The 21,484-nt window shown below is 36.9% G+C and overlaps 1 protein-coding gene across 1 annotated transcript in view; it reads left to right on the top strand.

The window, feature by feature from the left end:
• Positions 1 to 13,596, top strand: part of LOC145246564 (uncharacterized) — an 81,985-nt gene extending 68,389 nt beyond the window's left edge. Inside the window, exons 13-14 of the mRNA XM_080108165.1 lie at positions 378 to 438; positions 11,741 to 13,596. Coding sequence (XP_079964291.1) covers positions 378 to 436 — 59 coding nt within the window. The 3' untranslated portion in view covers positions 437 to 438; positions 11,741 to 13,596. The remainder of the gene's footprint in view (positions 1 to 377; positions 439 to 11,740) is intronic.
• Positions 13,597 to 21,484: the final 7,888 nt, after the last annotated feature.

Here is a 21,484-nt window from a genome sequence, read left to right as displayed (position 1 = left end):
TATTCTTATTTGTCCTTCTTTCTCTCACATCTATTCTTATCGCTGCCATGTTTCCTTTGTTTTTTTCCTGCCAAATGATCCTGCTAGTTAAACTATCCTACCCAATAACTCTCATCCACCCTTTCAACATGGCCATACCATAGAAGTCTCCTGTTTTGCACACATCTCTCAATGCTGTCTGGATTTAATCTTCCTTTGGGGTCAACAGATTTAAGCCTGTCTTTAAACTTCAGTAACGTAACATCATATGTCAGCCAACTAACATATTTTTCGACATTACAAGAACATGCTATGTCAGCTAAGTAAACTGATAATTAAAATTTTCCACAATATTTGTATCATTTTTGCAAATATGTTTAATATTTTTTTCTTTTCAGAAACACCAATAATCAGTGAGACTCCAACTCCAACCAAGTTCAATGTTTCAAATTACTGAAGGTAAAAAAATATAATTTTTTTTCAATTAATGAAATTTTTATTGAATTGCTTTGGATTTTTTATTAACATTCTTAAAAAAACATTCTTTTTATTCAACCGAAACAAGCCATGTTGTCAATGACATGTAAGGAACTACTGTGATTAAGGGCTCAATTAATAGGGGGCATTCTAAGTGGGGAGTTATGTACCAAGCAATTTGTTCACATTATATTTCAATATATGGCACAATCACGTTGACACACTGGTTCTCGTCAGATCACCAGAGTTAAGCAATGATGAGCCTGGCCATTGCCAGATGGGTGACCATTTGGGAAGGCTAGGTGCTATATGTACTGCGCCGAGTCATATAAATTTCCAGGTTGGTATCTGGGAACACGTTTAACTCACTGGGGGAGATGCACCCATGAATCAAGATGGAAAGTAACGGGAAACTACCATCTTTACTTGTCTTCCCGAGATTACCATAACTCTACAATTTGGAGAGCTGTGGTTACCGACATTGTTAAAATGATATTTCAATCTTTGTATGTTGGTACAGCTGGGGAAACAGTAAGCAGGGAAGGGATTCCAATAAGCAAGCAATCTGTGGAAAGAAACTATTAGAGCAGAGAGTTTCCCGGCATTTGCAATAAAGAGCTGGGATTTTGCTGCTTCTCTGATTGGTTAAAGTTATTTTCTCAAGGCTATTGTTTTCACCATCAGTATTTAGACTTAACTAGTGGGAGAACGCCCGGCTTTACCCGGTCATAAAATATGCTTAATTATGATATTTTAATTCGTCCAAATTTTGTACATTAATAGATACAAAGATATATATATATATATAGAGTCGTGATTTCAAAATTAAAAAAAAAGTATTTAGGTGCCATCAGCTAGAATTGAAACTGAAAGCAAAACTGTAGCATTAAAAGCTGGTGACGTTACCACTATACCAACGTGACACACATATGAACTGATTAAAAATAAACTAAGATGAATGTACAAAATGTATAACGATTTTTTCAATTTCGACCCCTTTTTGACCCCTTAAAACTATTTTAACTGGCTAAAGACCAATAAAAGAATAGTCCATAAAAGATCCAATCATTTGAGGCCCCTAGCATTGCTCTGTGACTTTTAGTTTAGGTAGAAATAGAGTTTGGAAATATGGAAACAGACAGACAGACATAGTGAGATTTATAAATTGGATTATGTTTAGGCGGAAGTGATCTCCAGCCTTCTTCAAGAGGATTATTTATGGTGATGTTTTGAACTGAAATTCACTCTCTGCTGCCTCTTTGTAAGACATTCACAGTAAGAACCCATCTTCTACCACAACTGCAAAGAACTTTGCTTTCTTCCTCTGTGTGTCTAACCGAGAACTTTTGTGAAACACATTTTTTTTTTTTTTTTTTTTTTTTTTTTTATTACATTTTCACCCCAAACAAGGCAAATTGCCACTTTGGTGTAGGGGGCTACTATCAGGGGCAACAACTACTGGGGTACTATGTAGGGATTTGGGCAGCAAGATGTTGGTTCACGTTACACTTGAACTTCTGCACGTATAATGAAACTTCTTCCCTGCAGACTATAACATGGTTATCTTCAAATCCATTGTCAACAACTACATCTAAAGTGTCATAAGTAATAAATTTTTGTTCATTTCTATTCATTATTTTTAACCCTCTCATAATATCTAAATATTAATTTACTTGTCTGTACGTTCAGTGTCACAAAAAAAAAATTATCATCGCAGTTAAAAAATTATTAAAACCATTTCTTCTCCAAAAATTGAAAACAAAACATAGCTGTCTGTTTACAGTTTTAAATTGACTTTTTTTATTTTATAATTTTTTTTATTTTATAATTTTTTTATTTTATAATTTTTTTATTTTATAATTTTTTTTTATTTTATAATTTTTTTTTATAATTTTTTTATTTTATAATTTAAAAAAGTCATGTTGAGAGGAGACTGTAAGTTTTTTTTATTATCGTTTCTTTTTGGAATTAAAAAAAAATGAAGTGAATTGACACCTGTTCCTTTATAATTTATATAAGAAAATTATTCAGAAAAAACAAACAAACAAAACAAAACAATGTGTGGTGTGTTAAATTTTCGTTGAAAAACAATCTCAATTTTTTTAATCAATTCTTTTTAGCTTTAAAAGATTAAAAAAGAATTTGCTAAAAAATTGTTTTTAATTTATTTGTTTTATTTTATTTTTTATTAATTTTATTTATAATGTGTTTTTAAAATTTTCAACCACCATGGAATTTCTATGGGTTCTATTAGTTCTTCGTTATTCAATTAGCAATCTATTTCATTAACATTTACACTTGAGTGGTTTTTAGCCTTGATAATTGGTCACTCGTTAGTAGAGAAATGGAGGCAAAGAGAGAGAGAGTGATTGCTTAACTACTAACAAACACATCTTCACCTACTGCTCACCCATGCATCTGTGACAAATTACATATCATTGTGTTTTTTATCCTGTCCCCATCTGGTTCTTATTATCTGCTTCATCTATCATAATTGTAGAGGCCAGAAAGGAGTTATATCCCTTTCGCTCAGACTTTGCATAAGTGCAGTTATCCCCCTTATAAAAGGACAGGCGAATCACCATTATTTGTTTACACTCGTTCACGGCGACACGCTGTCGGATTGGAAAACCAGCTTGCTTAAAACGCAAACCTTACATGGCGCTACGAACATATTGTCACTTTAAAACGTGAAATACTTATATTGCAGCATTGAACTAAAGATATCGTTACACTATGGAACAAGAAAACGTTCTCTTATTACGTCAACTAGTCGAGTTACAAAAAGAAAACATCGAATTACGGAAGGACATCTTACACGGACGAGCGAACACGTCGCAAACAAAAAGAATGCAGCGACCTTCTATAGGTCTGGACTCAACAGATAGCGAATGGGCACTCTTTTTAGACACCTGGTCACGGTACAAGGAGATGTGCAGACTCGAAAATCCAGCTGCAATTCGAAACGAACTGCGAGAAGCATGCATACCGGAAACGAACAGGTTACTGTTTGAGCTCATTGGACCAGAACGACTCAACAATGCGGCAGAGGAGTACCTTCTTCATCAAATACGACTGGTGGCCGTTCGAGGCTTACACAACGAAGTCCACCGACAAACGTTTCACTCCATGAAGCAAAATGACCCATTTTTTATCTAGGTTATGTGGCCAGGCGAAATTTTGTGAATTTCGTATTCAATGTCCGAACGAACCCACTTGCCGGCAGCAGGTTAATTACTCAGACGATATGGTTGCCGGGCAAATGATGGCAGGGTTAAGAAATATCGAACACCAGAGAAGGGTACTGGTAGAGGCAGCTACACTTCCTACCTTGGATCTAAAGTTTTCACGGTTGGTTTGCCTGGAGGCAACAGACGAGGCAACTCCACACTTTTCCGATACCACACAACCTCTCACGATATCTGGGGTACAAAGGTCGAATCAAGTACAACAAATGCATGAGGCAAAGGCCCTGTCGACCCCACGGGACACCAAACCTTGCAACGGTTGCGGAAAAACATCAAACCGAGGTGGATCGATGAACCGGAAAGATTGCCCAGCAGTGGGACTCAAGTGCCACTTTTGTGGAATAGTAGGGCACATTAAAAAGGTGTGCTGGAAAATTAATAGATCCAAAACGGAGGGTATAAAAAGCGGGGAGTCATTCATGTTTTGCACCACGGATAAAGCCCCTACTCACAGACACAATGAGAGACAACCGGCAAACATTCCTCACCTTGAGTGGAATGGGAAACAGTTCCAGGTGGGCGCCCCAGAACCGCCCCCCTCAGTTACAGCAGTACAGAAGACTGTATAAATTCCAGGTAAAACATCGACTGGGGAAACTCAACTTGGCCCCTGACTGTGCATCTCGGTACCCATCGGGCACCCCACCAAGAGACCAGGACCAATCCATTGACACCGCAGTCAAAGCTGCCTTCACATCAATGTACGAGAATGATATTACGTTAAGAGCCATCACATGGGGAAGGATTGTGGCTGCGGCAGCCACAGACGAAGAATGCAGGACTTTGAAAGAACTGATTCAAAATGGCTTCCCCCAGTCACGTAACAATATCCCAACCGTAGTTCGAGTCTTCTGGCCTATGCGTGAGGAGTTATATTGCCTGGAAGGAGTGATCATCAAGGGGAACAAAATCCTAATACCTCGACAACTCCGCACAGAGGTATTGGAATATCTTCATTCCGCTCATCAGGGTGTGAACGGAATGCTGGCGAATGCGAAACAACGACTATTCTGGCCAGGGTTGGATGCTAACATCAGGCAAACAAGAGCCCAGTGCCGCACGTGCAATGAAATCGCACCATCTCAGCCCAGGGAACCCTTGATGTCCCCAGCAGACCCGGAATTTCCATTCCAACAAGTGGTGGTTGACTTCGTCCAGATGCAGGGTAGACACTTTATGGTATACGCAGACAGGTATACGGGATGGGTTGAAGTGGCCCTAATGACGTCGGGAAGAGCCAAGACGGTGTGCGATACCTTGAGGACTTGGTTCTGTACCTACGGCGTACCGGAAGAAATTTCGTCGGATGGTGGACCACCATTTGAATCCCAGGAATACGACTCCTTTTTGAGGAATTGGGGCGTACGAAAACGTACCTCATCAGCGCATTATGCTCAAGGCAACGGCCGCGCAGAGTTAGCCGTCAAAACCGCGAGACGTATACTGGCGGACAATACGGACAGTTATGGATGCCTGTGCCATGATCGGGCGGCCCGAGCACTACTGACCCATAGGAACACGCCTGTCCAAGATCTGGACATGTCCCCAGCCATGATACTGTATGGTCGGGTCATTAAAGACCACCTTCCTGTCCTGCGGGACAAATACCAGGTTCGAAAACAGTGGACAGAAATAGGCAAACTAAGGGAAGTGGCAATGGCCAAAAGACACATGAGGAACGAGCAGTATTACAACCAACATTGTCACCCACTCCGGGAACTCCAGGTAGGAGATTACGTCCAGATCCAGAACCAGGACGGGAACCACCCACGTCGATGGACAAAGACGGGGAGAATCGTGGAGACCCAGGGGTACCGACAGTATCAAGTCCGGGTCGATGGAAGCAATCGAGTGACATTGCGCAACCGTCGGTTTCTCCACAGAATACACCCGGTAGTGGATGGCCCTCGTAACATCGGACAAGAAATCCTGAACCCACCTATAAATGTGGAGACCCCACAGGCACAACCTCCGGAGGAGGCAATGGAGGTGGAACAACAAGCCGACACGGAATCCCCAAGCAAGCATGAGGAAGAAATGGAAGTGGAAGATACCACGGGAGGAGATACCCAAAAATACAGTCCTCCTCCGTTAAGGGAACTGTTAAGTCGGAGGACGAGAGCCCCAAGGGGTTTGTCGCCGCAAATGCGGGGGAAATCGCACGAGTATTTCTCCACATAAAAGATGACCAGAACAACTTGCTTTTGTGGTCACGAGGGGGAGGGGCATGTAGAGGCCAGAAAGGAGTTATCTCCCTTTCGCTCAGACTTTGCATAAGTGGAGTTATCCCCCTTATAAAAGGACAGGCGAATCGCCATTATTTGTTTACACTCATTCACGGCGACACGCTGTCGGATTGGAAAACCAGCTTGCTTAAAACGCAAACCTTACAATAATATCTCTATATCCCTTCTCTATATCCCATTCCCTATCTCAGTTGGTTACATTTCCGACACGTTTCCCAGACCAGCAAGATCAACATGCCTCACTTCTAGATCTCTTTTCTGACAACGGTTCCCAATGACTGTACAACAAATGCCCACAGCCCACTCGGGAATGCTGATCACGCTGTGATAATGGTAGAAATCAGCCTAAATTCTCGCCCTAAAACTGAAGACCCACTACTCAAAACAACGAGGTATTACAAAAAGGCTGATTGGGAAGCCATCAGGGAGCTCATCAGAGATGCCCCATGGCAAAATATCTTTACTCTTCTTTATGCGGAACAGTGTGCAAATGAGACCACTGAATGGTTCAAAACTGCTATTGAAGCACATGTTCCCGCATGGAAATTCTATAACAAGCCCCACTCCCCCCAATGGTTTACTTCTGCTTGTGCAGCTGCCATTTGTCAAAGGCAGCATGCATTCCGCAGATTCAACCGACATAAGTCCAACTCAAATAAACAGAAGTATATAGAAGCTAGAAATAATTGTAAGAGAGTGATAGAGACAGCTAAGACAGATTACTCTGAAACCACCAGAAAACGCATCGAAGCACAGAAATTAGGAACCCGGGATTTTTGGAAAATCTACAACAGCGTAGTAAATAATGGACAGTCAACTATTCCCCCACTATCAAACGATCATGAGGTTGCTTGCATGGCAACTGACAAGGCTAATCTGCTTGCCAGTCGGTTTGCCTCACACTCCACACTGAACTCGGTACACCACTCACTCCCTGATTTTCCTCTGCGAACAGACATCTCACTAGACGATTTGAAAATCACCCCTTCTAAGGTACATGCTATTATAAAAAACCTAGACACCTCAAAAGCGTGTGGACCAGATCTCATCCCGGCTGTGCTATTAAAAAAATGCTCTGCCGAGGTTGCTCCAGTTCTGTCCAAAGTTTACAATAAATGCCTTAACGAATCTTGTTTTCCCGACTGCTGGAAAACCGCCTCTGTGGTACCAGTCCTCAAGAATTTTGGTGAAAGAACTTACCCACTAAATTATCGCCCCATTAGCCTCCTCCCGCTTTTCGCCAAAATATTTGAGTCCTTAGTTAATCAAGCCCTAGTCCAGCACCTAAGAGCTGCTAAACTCCTGACTGACAAACAATATGGATTCAGGCAAGCCCGTTCAACAGCAGATATCTTAACTGTAGTTTCTGAACGTATATACCGTTCATTGGATAAAACAGGGGAGGGTAGAGCGGTGGCCCTCGATATATCTAAGGCTTTTGACAGGGTATGGCACGATGGTCTTCTAAGGAAAATTAGATCATATGGAATCAATGGAACAATTCATAATGTAATTAAATCCTTCTTAAGTAATAGAAAAATCAAAGTTGTCCTCGACGGTCGTACATCCAAACAATACGATATAAATGCGGGAGTACCTCAGGGGTCTATCCTTGGACCTCTATTATTCCTGATATTCATAAACGACCTCCCTGATAAAATTGTTTTGGAGATGGGTATATTTGCCGATGACACCACTCTCTATAACAGATATGAGGAGAAAACAAATTAACACATATCCAAGGAAATAGCAGAAACACTAGAGGATGACCTCCAATCCGTAGTGGAATGGGGCCAAAAATGGTTGGTCACATTCAATGCCGCTAAGACTAAGCTTGTTTCCTTCAATAACTACAAGAAACCTTCTCTACCACCAATAGCAATGGCCAAGAACACATTACCTGAAAGTACTTCTTTTAAACTCCTCGGCCTAACGTTTACAGGGAATATGAACTGGAATAGATACATTGAGAGCATTGCCAAGGCTGCTGCAAGGAAGGCTGGCTCCCTCTACCGTGCTAGAAAACTACTTACGCCTGACAGTATCCTATACCTCTATAAGGCAACCATTCGCCCATGTATGGAGTACTGTTGTCACATCTGGGCTGGTGCATCTGCTTCTTGTCTCTCGCTCCTGGACAGGGTTCAAAAGAGAGTCGCCAACCTGATAGGTCCTGAACTGTCATCTAGGCTTCAGCCTCTGTCCCATCGAGGAGATGTTGCATCCCTCTGCCTGTTCTACAAATACTTCAATGGTGAATGCTCTGACGAACTGCAAACACTTGTACCTCCCCGACGTAACTACCCCCGACAAACCCGACAAGCTACTAAGTCTCATCCCTTTACAGTAGAGATCCCTAGGTGCAAAAAGCCTTTTACTCCAATAGTTTCTTCCCCAGAACTGCGGGTCTTTGGAACTCCCTTCCGGGATTCTGCTTTCCCAACTGCAACGATATGCAGAAGTTCAAGTGTAATGTCAACAAACATCTTTCTACTCATCTCCTTTCATAATGATCCCGCTAATTAAGTCCCTGATAGTAGCCCCCTGCTTCAAAGTGGCACTGTGCCTTGTTTGGGGTGAAAATTGAATTTAAAAAAATAAATAAATAAATAAAAATAAAATAAAATAAAATAAAGTCGTATTCCTGTTTGTTCACAATTTGATTAATGTGTACAAAAGCTACACTATTTCATAAATTTTATTCCAGCATGATTTCTATATAAAAAGAAATCTATTTATTAATTGTTTGTTGTAATAGAATTATTTTTATTGTTCTATTTAGAAATATTATTTAAAGATGATTTATTTAATTTATTTATGAAAAAATACTGCTTAGTATTTGCATGAGAGAGCAAGTAACTATGATGTGTTTTTTATCCTGTCCCCATCTGCTTTTTATTATCTGCTTCATCTATCATAATAAAGTCGTATTCCTGTTCATTCACAATTTGATTAATGTGTACAAAAGCTACACTATTTCATAAATTTTATTCCAGCATGATTTCTATATATACTTTTTATTCAAAGGAAATCTACATTCAAAAAGTTACCTCATTTGGATATTACATTAAAAAGAAATCTATTTTAATAATTAGCTCCATATTATTAATTGTTTGTTGTAATAGAATTATTTTTATTGTTCTATTTAGAAATATTATTTAAAGATGATTTATTTAATTTATTTTTAATTTATTTTTAATTGTTATTAGCTGACACCAATTGCCTTTTAAAACAGAAGTTTATTTAAGCTGTGAGAGTTATATTTCTTTTAAACTATGAGAGTTGTTTCCTGTTTAATTTTCATAAACAAAAATGGATGTGTTTTATACTTCTTTAAATCCAATTGTGATCCACTTTTAGGAAAATCATAAGAAGTAAGGATATTCAGTGTATCTTAAATAGTATGTGACTAAACCTTTCACTCGCCAGTATGTTTCAACCTGGAAATGCTGGATATATGCAGCTAGTATCTATATACTACTAGCAGGCTGCCCTGTCATAAAATATGCATAAATATGTATATTTTAATTAATGCAGAACTTGAGACATATACCTATGAGTATTAGGTTTTTTCTAAACAGTTCACTTCTTGTAAGTAAAAGAAAAATACTCGAGCTGGGATTGAAACCAAAACCTAAAGACAGTGAGTCATATATAATAACCAATAAACTAGCTTGCCACGATCATTAAAAGTCTTTTCAAATCTACTTATTCTTAACATAAAGAAGCTATCATGTTTCACGATCATGCACACGCAGTCGTGAAACAGTTGACAAACAGATAAAAACCCCGATGACTCCCATGATCCAATTTTTCAATTTTGACCCCTTAGCAACCTTTTTTCTGAATGAAAACTGATTAAAAAGTTTTCCAAGTGTCTGAATACCCTATATACCAAATTTCAAATCTAGATCAAAAATTTGTTGACTATATAGGCTGAGAAGTGTCCTCACACACACATAAGCATTCTCACTTTTATAGATATATAGATTAAATTTTTTTTTTAGATTTTGGAGATTATCTGTTCATACGCAAATAAAAACAATTGGTTTCGAAAAAAGGAATAGGCAGAATACACATTACTAACAATACTCAAGTTTGAATCTCATGCAAATTTTTTTAATGCTTTATAAATTAAAAATATTAACATAAGATAAAAAATATTAGATTAATATTTTTTTTATAATCTGCAAAATAATCTGCAAAAAAAAGAATTCAGTAATATTTTAAAGCAAATTTATTTTTGTGTAAAAACATATTTTCTGTTTTTTTTGGACAAATAAAAAACAACACATAAATACTAGTGTTGGGACGATTAATCGGAATCGGGAATCAAAAAGATTATAACTATTTGGGGTATCAAAATCTGTATTGGACTCTGAAAAATGTGTGCCTATTTTCCGATGTCAAAAATGATTCTTTTAATTGTCTTTTTTATTTGATTTTGTTTAAAACAAAATCTTTCACTATTGTTGTACTGTTCGAATAGTAAATAATTATTGATTTTAAATAACCAGTAAACTTAAATTCAATAGACTATTCCTCACAAGTGTATTTTTATGTTATCTGAACATTTAACATGTTTTTATGGTATTTAGGAAAAAATAACAATTCTATAGTTAAATATTTAGAGATTTATAAAGAATCGGAATCGGTAATTGTAGTGGAATTGGGAATTTGGTACAGAATTGGAAATTGTATCGGAATCAGGAAAATTCTTGGAATCATCCTATCACTAGTAAATACATTCATCATAGTTACTTGCTCTCTCATGCAAATACTAAGCAGTATTTTTTTCAAAAAATTTTACATTTTCCTTCGTACTAAGTATAAAGCAAAACAAACTGAGCAAAGATAGGAATTGACATACCCAGTTACAGTGTACCAACTGTCATCAATGAATGGGTAGAAACTAGTTCTTATATAGAAAAGATATCCCTGTACAACTTTTAAATAACAAAAGTACACAGCTATAATTTGCTGTCATGAACATCGTAAATGTGATCTGTTTGATTCCAACTGACACAAACTTCTGGTGCTTGTACAAAGACAGGTGACAGAGCGATTTTTTTAAACATTTCCTTTTTTAAGCAAAACAGAATATTACTAAATTATTCTGTCGAAAAGAGTAATATATCTAAATAAATTATGGAAATTCATCAAATAGAAAGTTATTTATAGTTAAAAGTAATTTTTACGGAAAATTGGGGAAAATTGCATTTTTCATAGATGTTTTAAACTATTAATTTATAGTTAAAAGTAATTTTTTATTTTGAAAATAGGGGAAAATTGCATTTTTCGTAGATGTTTTAAACCATTAATTTATAGTTAAAAGTAATTTTTTTTTTTTTATGAAAATTGGGGAAAATTGCATTTTTCGTAGAAGTTTTAAACCATAGATGTTTTAGACCGTGAAGATTGCAGAAACAGAAGACATAACTCAGATCGCTTTCGTTTTTACCATTTTAATGGTAACCATGCTGTTTAACTAACATTGATAGACTTTTTTTTTTTAATTAAAAACACATTAGTAGCTGTTCTACTTGATGAATTTTCATAAATTTTGTAGATATTATTATTTTCGACATGCCAACTAAGCAAGAAATAAATTTTTTGTTTAAAAGGACATATTTAAAAAAATAGATCTGTTGGACCAAACTTCTAATATTGTAAATTTTCTGACTTATCTGACATAAGGCCAACCCATATTGTAACAATCTTGCTGAACTTTCTTCTAACAACAGATTAAAACGCACTCTGATTTCAATTTTGTTCTTTGTTTCTTTTTAGGTGAACATTTTTTCTGCAAGTAAACCAGAGAGAAAAGTTTTGGTGTGATTAATAAACAGCTTGACTGCCTTCTATTGATTATTTTTACTTGTTGAAAGAAATGGAAATTTGATCAAAATAAAAATGCTATCTTTTGCAAAATTGATAGATGCATCATAAATGCTATGTCAGTTAAATGTCATTTATTTCAACAGACTCACAGCATGATCTTCAGACATAACTGACTCACAGCATGATCTTCAGACATAACTGACTCACAGCATGATCTTCAGACATAACTGACTCACAGCATGATCTTCAGACATAACTGAACTATTTGACATCTCTGGTAAAACTATTTGACATCTCTGGCAAAACTGATAAAAGTTCTGGGGAGGAAGAATTTTCTTTTAAGGACCTCGGCAAGGAGCTTTATTTATTCTTTTTTGGAAGAAGAAAATTCAGCTTTTTTTTTATTAAATTTTCATTTTTGTAATCTTTGGTTTTAAAAGTAGCCAGTCTAAGGATTTCAAAAGTAGCTGTTATTTTTATAGTTTATCTTTATAAGTCAATTTCAGCCTCCTCATCTTTTTGTAATCATACTCATCACATCCACCTGCACACATCTTAACACGTGGATGCATCCATACATGTACAAACATGCACATAACTAATTAGTTTTCACATTGAATTTATATCTTTAATTTAATATCATCTTAACCACGTAGAATTTAATTAACTAAAATTAGTTTATTATATTAACTAAATTAAATACCCATGATATTTTTGAATATCTTATTTAGGATTTTTTTTTACAAATATTTAGTTTAATAATCTAACTATCTTGTATTGTTCCAATTTTAGGTGTTGAGTTATTTATTAAGTTTACCGATTTATTATTTTGAACTTTTTTCTGGTTTAATATGTTATTGAATTCATACTCTAAAATTCAGATTTTCTCCTTCACGTACAGGTTACATTTTTTGCTTGAAGCTCTTCAAGGTGTTTTACTTACATAGGGTCGGCCACAAGTGTCAGATTATTTACTTTCAGTGCAGATGATATAAATTATTATATTTAACTGACATGGTGATTTGAGTTTTCCTATTCAATTTTGTTTATATATATATATATATATATATTGACAGTATTTTTTTCTTGAAGACACATTTTATTAAATATTACAGATGACTTGTGTTTGCATATTTTTTCTTTGATTCTTTCTAGATGCCTGATTAATCTTTGAGTTTCAGGCTGGAACTGGCAGATGAATTTACCATACTCATTTCATTATTCGCCTAACACAAATACGATAGCACAGTATCTAAAAGCTAACCAATCTTTCTCAATTTCAAAAAATTCTAATACGCAACATACAACTCTATGAAAATATAAAAATAAAAAACTAAGACTACATATTTTTGAAACTCCACACATTCAAACTAAAAAACTTTTAATAAAATTAATTTTGCTAAAAGTGAAAACATTCTAAAATTCTTTTCATACTGATACTAACGCTTTTTAATACTACAACCAATTACACAGTTCTCATCAAACCCTCACTACATATTTAAAAATAGATGTTCTTTATTCAATAACCCCCTCCTTCCTCTGACGATGGCTTCAAAAGGAAACTAAAGAACTAGTGTACACAATCTATATGAGAAATATATCTAGAAAGGATTGAGGAAAAAATATGTGCACACAAATTGTAATTTTTAAGGAAATATGTTATTTAGTTGTTATGTTGTACCCATATGTAAACCTGTTGAAAAATGTTCTACGACTAAAAAGAACTTTTCTGTTATTTGTGTTCAACTATTTCTTTGGCATTGCTTGACAAATTTTGCATTTAGAAAATAAATATCTACCCTTTATTTTGGTTTATTTTATTCATTTGATTTTGTTATGCATTTTTCGGGGGGGGGGGGTGAATGGGACATTTGAACATTCCTGTGCTAAAATAACATTTTAGTTTAAATAACATTGTTGACTTTTATCTATTCACTTGTCACAAAAATCCTGCAATTGTTAACAACGTTCATGACATAATTTGGACAAAGTGGGTCATGCTGAGAACATTTTATTTTATTGGAAATTCAATGAAAACATGAGAACAGCATGTATTCAGGAACTACAAGACTTAACCAGACTTTGAAGTTGCCAGCAAAGCAGTAAGACTCTTCCTCAACGTCAGCAAAACAAAAGGCAATGAAAGTAACACGGGCACCAAATGATGAAAACCTAATTGTGGAAAATCAAAATGTTGAAAATGTAGATTTCAACTGCCTGGGTGGAGTTTTCACAAACAAAGTAGATGACATCAAGGAAAGAAGACGGCGTATTGCAATGGCAAAGACAGCAATGATTGTGCTAACCAATATCTGGAAAGACGGATCCATTTCATACACTATGCCACAGGTTTTTACAGATTGTGGATTACATAAAGAGCTCTGTTTGAAATTCCATGCAGATTCCTGAGTTCAACAGAAAGATTCTTGTGTTTGCCAAGATATACCTGAAGAAGGTTGAAGGTTACATTGACTGAAACATTGTGAAAATAATACTCAGTAGAAATTTGAAGTATCTAAATAATATGGATTTACACTGTTAATGACGGTTGGGTTGAAGAATCCTCCTCAGTGGAATTAACAAACATTTAATAATTAGGATTAATTGTGCTCTATGCTCAAAGTTAAATGTGTTAGTTAGTCTGCACAATTTTGAAAGCATAAGATTTGCAGGTGGGTTTGCAGATTTGAAGAGACAAATCCAAGTGGGTCGGCACAGTTGTCAAGCCATATTCATTTGAGTGGATGATTTCTAATGTTGTGAAGTTAATGAGTTGTGAAGTAACTAGTACATATACACATGTACTTATTTTAAACTGATATGCCTTTTTTTAATGGAAACTGATCAAGACAAGGCATGAAGCCACTTAATGTCAGGAGCTGACAAGAATGAAAAATGATTATCATAAAGACAGGATATACTTACTGATCTTAGTCTTGAACATACCAAGGCTGAAGATGGAAGGAAAATAGTGAGCAGGAAGAGAGTTCCACAACCTGTAAAAAAGAAATATTATCTCCAGCAACGAATCTCTGAACAACGAGCACTAACAAGAAGCCAGAACACCTGATCTTAAATGGAACACATACATCAAGTCTGTGGCCAAGGTCACTGGGAAAATGGTAGGATCCTTCTACCGCTCCAGAAGATATCTCACTAATGATGCAATTTTCTATCTATATAAGAGCCAAGTACGTCCAAAGATGGAGTACTGCTGCCACATCTGGGCGGGGGCTGCAAAAAACACCCTATCCTGCCTTGACAGAGTACAAAATAGACTCCGTGGCTTGGTGGGGGATGCCCTTTTCTCTACCCTGCAACCTCTTTCCCACAGAAGAGACGTAGCGAGCCTGTCATTGTTCTATCGTTACTTCCATGGCAGGTGCTCATCTGAGCTCCATTCTCTGGTCCCCCCTCGCCAATCTTTCTCAAAAAACACCCGACTAGCTGAAACCACCGTCAATAATTTTCCCCACTCCCTATCTGTGCCTAAATCAAAACGTAGATACTATGAACAAAGCTTCTTTCTTAGAAATGTATGCCTGTGGAACTCTGTTCTGCTTGCCTGTTTCCCTCCTGACTTCAACCTGGATGTCTTCAAGTCCAACACAAACAAATTCCTGATGAACCGCCCCCCCCTTAAGTAATGACACCTTAACAATTCTCCAATACTATTGCTACACTATCCCTTTGATTACTGTACACACAATAACCCTTATCTCTGAGTGGCCATTGGGCCTCGATAAGTGGTGAACTCCATGTAAAAAAAAACAAACAAAAAAAACGTCAAGGGTGAAAGATTTCAGGAGATGAGGAGGGAGGCGGGTCAGAGCTAGTCCCTCAGAGGAGGAATAGAGAGTGGGAGTTATACGGTTGAAGTAGACAATTGGTTTTCAGGAAAGCTCCCGGACAGTTTGTCTGTTGTGCCTCTCTGGGTAGGTTGACTCCCTTTTGGAGCTTTCAGTAAAGGACATAGTTTTGAGTTTTGATCTGGTCAGACAAGGATGCTGCAAGTCTGTCATACAACTACACAGACGGGTATCATTTGTAATCTTCAAAAATGACAAACATCTTTCATTTGTTTATAAGCTCAACTTATGGTTTTGCTTGCTATGACGATTCTTGGTTGTACCACTGACTGGATAGATTGACAAATAACTTTGGCCCGAATGCAACATTTATCGTTATTTTCATGGCAAGTGTTTGACTGAACTACAATCTATGATTCCTCCTTGCCAAACCTTCACAAAAACATACTCAACTATCTATGATTTCCCCCATTTTCTATCCATCTTGTGTCGTGACATGTTCATGCTATAGATGAAATCATGGTTAGTGTTCTTTATAGGTTTTGGTCCACTGTTGGTCTGATTCCTCTGAAGACATCACATGATTTTGAACTTGGCAGAATACATAGCGTTGGTTGCCATTACCTTCCCCAGCGTAGTGACATCTGACTCGCCTGTTTTGCACCTATCCATTGTCCTTAGATCATCCGCATAGCTGCAGTCAAATAATGTAACTCTTAATACCATAGAACCATTGATCTGCTAGAGATTCATCCTCCTTCATAGTCATCTAATGTCCTGCTGCCAATGTCATCAGTTACCTTCTAGACGCATGTCTTAACTAAGACTAGGGGTGCATCTCTCCCAGTGAATTAATGTGCCTCCAGATATCAATCTGGAAATTCCTTATGATTCTCTATTTGTGCCTAAATCTAAGCACAGATTCCATGAACAAAACTCCTTTCACAGAACTGCCCATCTGTGGAACACTGTTCCGCTGGCCTACTTCCCGGTTGAATACAACATAGTAACCTTCAAATCCAATGTTGACAAGTTCTTGTTCAGGCGTCCCCATAAATAATGAAATTCTACCTAATTTACACCATTAACGATTACTACACTACCACCTTACATTCATTAACCCTTATCCTTGAGTGGCCTTCAGGCCTTGATAAGTGGTGACTCCCAAGTAAAAAAAACCTTGCTGTTCTTGAAAAGAAACTACTTGAATAATAAGTTGTATTACAATGATGTATTAAAACATCTTAAAAAATATTAAAAAAATTTTTTTTAAATTCAAGAAGTGGTTATTGAGGAAAGTGTAAATAAATGAACACATGTGAATTACTAGGTCCAATCCCTCCTTTGTCAGGGGATCAATTATCATATTAGATTCACCATTTGTTGTGGGAGCCAAGAAAGACAGAAGAACTCATGATTCAATGAGTCAATAGGAAAGATGACGGATTGTTATCATAGGATGGTAGTGATTATTCTGGCTGAAATATCCTTTGATCTGTTTGCTGGTAGTTGTTGCCATTGATGTAGCTGCTTTTGAACTTTGGCTAGCCAGAAAATAAGCTGTAGTTGATGATGATGATGATGATGATGATGATGATGATGACCATCTCGAGCTATGGTTAATTTTCTGATAAGAAACAAGCTGTTGCAGTTGTAATGATAGTGATTATGATTGCAAACATACTGAAAAAAGAAAGACAAAGCTGCTATTTCTGTCTTTTGTTGTCATGGTAGTGAAAATGCTGTTCCATCCAGCAGGGATTTGAGAGGGAAAAGGCAATCCCATGAATAAACTTCATTTATAAGCTTGTAGTGAAGAAACACACATTTTTTACACTGTTTGGCAAGCTGCTGCTGATATGAAGCTTTGATCAAATCTGATTGTTGACTTGAATAATATGGACACAAAAACAAAAGAACTGTTTCTGCTACAATGTTAAGGTGTTCAAGGATTGAACATCTGTTGTTTTTAGGAGTTTTACATCATAAACAGGGTCTGCACAACAACTACACTATTTTGTTTTTATTAATTATGAGGTGCCTTCAGTAAGTTTCCAGACTTTTTGTACAGGCATTTAAAATTGTCATAAATTGTCATTGACCCTTGAAAGTTTAGTATGTTATTGCTATACATCTTATGAGATGACTGACCAATTCTTATGCTTTCAGGTTCAAATGAACAGCCACATCAAAAATTGGAATACATCCTACTAAAGCCTGATTGTCACAGCTGGTGAATTTCAAAATGAAATCTGGACGTGAGAACATTTTAGAAGAATGATATGCAATAAAATTCTGTTTTAAACTTGGAAAAATGCCACAGAAACGTGTGGAACGCTTCAGACTGCTTTTAGACAATCTTGCATGAATCGAGCATGAGTTTTTGAATGGCATAAAAGATTCACAGAAGGCAGGGAGTCTGTGAGGGATGATGAGAGGTGTGGGAGGAGTAAGGAAATCAGAACACCAGATTTGATTGGCCAAATAAAGAATTTCATGGATAAGGACCATCGTATGTCTATAGAGGCAATAAGTGCACAGTTTGATGTCAGTGTGGGAACTGTACACACAATTATTCATGAGGAACTGAAGATGTGGAAGATTTGCACATAGACTGTCCCAAGGGTGCTCCATCTTTGTCACAAACTCTTTTACTAAGATCGGCATCAAGACAGTTCCTCACCCTCCCTGTAGTCCAGACGTTGCTCTCTGTGATTTTGGTTATACCCTAAGTTTAAGAAAAACCTTACAGGCTGTTGTTATGAGACAATTGAGGTGATTGTGGTGACACACTCACACCAGACGACTTCCATTGGGCCTTCCAAAAGTTGTTGGAACAGTACAAGTGCTTTGCAGCTGGAGGAGATTACTTCGAAGGGGAGTAGAGTGTCATGTGTGTACTATCAATAAAAGTGGCCATTCAAAAAAAGTCTGGAAATTTATTAAAGGTACATCATATATTTTAAAATAGGATTTTAAAAGTTAAATTGAATTATTACAGTGTACCCCCTACAGCACCCACAGACTGTGCACACACAATATAAGGCAACGTGCGCTAACCCTAAGTGCATGTGGCTACACTGTAACTGGACCCCTCAACATACACCCTCTCTTTCAGACCCTCGAAAATTAGCCCGCTGATACTCAGGGTTTACAGTGCTCACAACCCCAAGTCCGGCAATACCAGATGCTGCTAGGTGATCGTCTACGTCAGGTTCTATGGTCGGATTCTCTCACAGGCATTAGAACTGGCAAGTAGGCGTCTCTCGCTGTTGCGGCTTAAAGATCAGGGTCCTGGCAGCTGAAATCAATGGGTCATTCTTCACAAGTTGCAAGTATTAATGATCAACAACGCCAGGGAAGTTCTCTATATCACAATTTACATTATTGACAATAAATTCAGCATACATGTTGTGCAGAAAGGAAAACTCAGGTTATTAAAATCAGTATTTTTTGTTGCTAATTTCAAGCAATGATTCTAGATGCAAGTGCCTTTTTCTCTTCTACTGGTGATGCTCTCGGCTAGTTTTCAGAGGGCCTCTTCCTTCAGTTGGTTTATCACGACAAGCTTCTGCTGGCTAGAGCGAAAAGAAGACGCTGATTAGCCAAGTGTCTCGTTTTTATCAAATCAGTAATTCCTCCCTCTACCTTTTTGGAGTTATTCTTTCTTTTTCTTTTCCCCCCTTTCTCTCTTCCTATTAATTTGTACTCCCTTTTTCTTTTCTTTCTTTTGAATTTCCTCCCTCTCTCTCTGTTCCCCTAATTTCTATTCCTCCTCTCAAACTTATCTCTACTAAATTTTAACCCTCATTTGCACTGAGGTGTTTACTTATTATCAAATTAGGGGTGATTAGTCACCTCAGGTCGAACAATGCTTGGCGGCGACCTTTACTGTTGACCCCCATTCTAAGTTGTCAGCTTTAATCAGCTAAGGATCTCTGGATTTCTTTATACCTCTCAACAGAGGTTTTAAAAACAACCTTTCATGTTAACAGATATATAACGACAATGAGATAAAAACAATTATTATTTGTTTTTTTCTCTTTCCTTGTCAAAATCCCATAGACATTTCTGTTTTGTCCCAATCAGATATCAACACCCCCTCTTCTGCCCTCTCTTCCTCTATTTGACAAGCAAGACCATCTGGTGTCGCCCGGGGTCTTGCCATACAGAATCTTTTGTCATTAAATTATTAATAAAACAAAAGTGTTGTAAGATTGCAACTAATTTAAAGTAATGTTTTTTTTTGCTAATGATTTTAAAGCAAAAAAATATATATATATATAACCTTCTATTCAATTGCTTAAATGCTGCCAAATTTTGAAGAATCACAAAGTAATCCATTCTTTTCTTTTTCAATCATAATAGTTGATTTAAAAAAACAAAAACAAATTTTTTACTTGTTTACGCCATAAACAAGACATATTACCATTTGGAATGTAAGTGGCTGCTATTTAGGATTGTGTCTAACAGAGAACTGTGGGGAGTTGAGTAGCGAGATGTCTGTTCACATTGCATTTAAACTTCTGCAAGTTAGTACAATCAAAGAAACAGGAAACAGGGAGAGAATTCCAAAGTTTAGCAGTCTAAAGATAGAACCTATTAGAGTAGAAGGCTTTCTGGCATCTAGGGACCTCAGCAGTGAAGGAGTGGGATTTTGCTGCTTGTCAGGTTAGTTGGGAGTATGCACATCGAGGGGGCATAAATGCTGAGTTCATCAGAGCATAGTTCATTAAAATACTTGTAAAATAGGAACAGGGATATAACATTTCAGTGATGAGACAGGTTGGAGTATGGCCGATAGTACAGGACCTGTTAGATTTGAGTCTTTTTTATACTCTGTCTGAAAGAGAGAAAGAGAGAGAGAGAGAGAGAGAGAGAGACTAGCGGTAAATTCACCAGCCCAGATGTGGAAACAATACTCCATGCATGGGCGAATTGTGACTTTGTAAAGACATAGGATACTCTCTGGTGTGAGTAATTTTCTATTACAGTAAAGAGAGCCCACCTTCTTTGCAGCAACCTTGGCAATATCTCCAATGTATTTGTTCCAATTCATGTTGCCTGTGAATGTTAAGCCAAGGAGTTTAAAGGATGGGCTCTCAGATAAAGAGTTAGTTGTCATAGCAATTAATAATTGAGAAGGGATTTTTTTATAGTTGTTAAAGGAAAGAAGGTTAGTCTTAGTAGCATTAAATGTTAACATCCACAAAGCCACATTCCACTACTAATTGAATGTCATTTTCTTGGGTTTCTGCCATTGCCTTGGACATATGTACATTTGGTTTTCCCTTATATCTATTATAGCATGTGATGTCATTGGTAAATATACCCATCTCGGACACAATTTTATCAGGGCGGTCATTTTTGAACATCAGAAATAATGAAGGTCCATAGATCGACCCCTGAAACACATTTGCATTAATATGATGTGTAGACATACGGCATCGTGGTGGATTTAATCCAACTATTTTTGAGATAGAATTTTTGTTTTAGCACTATATGTTTTTGCTATTTTATTTCACTAAATAATTCATTTATCTTCTTCTATATATATAAAAGCGAAAATGTGTGTATGTATGTATGCATGTATGTTTGTATGTGTGTTTGTGTGTCCACTAAAAACTTTCGACAAACACGACGAAAATTCACAAACTCGGTATCATATTGAAGCTCCATCCTTTGCTTGAAAAATTGGCCAAAAATGTTCATTTTTTCACCCCGAAATCGACAATTTTCGACAGGGGGGGGGGGTCAACAAAAACGGTCCTCTCGTGACGACGACCGGTTCTACACATGCATCAGATTATGTCATGACCTGATTTACTTTAAATAGTTGAAAAACTGACTAAATTTCATGTACGTTGCGTTAGCTCAGTTGGTT

The sequence above is a fragment of the Euprymna scolopes genome, chromosome 24 (genome assembly GCF_053919585.1).
Source record: "Euprymna scolopes isolate OS-2025 chromosome 24, ASM5391958v1, whole genome shotgun sequence".
NCBI lineage: Eukaryota > Metazoa > Mollusca > Cephalopoda > Sepiida > Sepiolidae > Euprymna > Euprymna scolopes.
The sequence above is the reverse complement of the archived record's forward strand: the minus strand, read 5'-3'. Positions and strand labels throughout refer to the sequence as shown.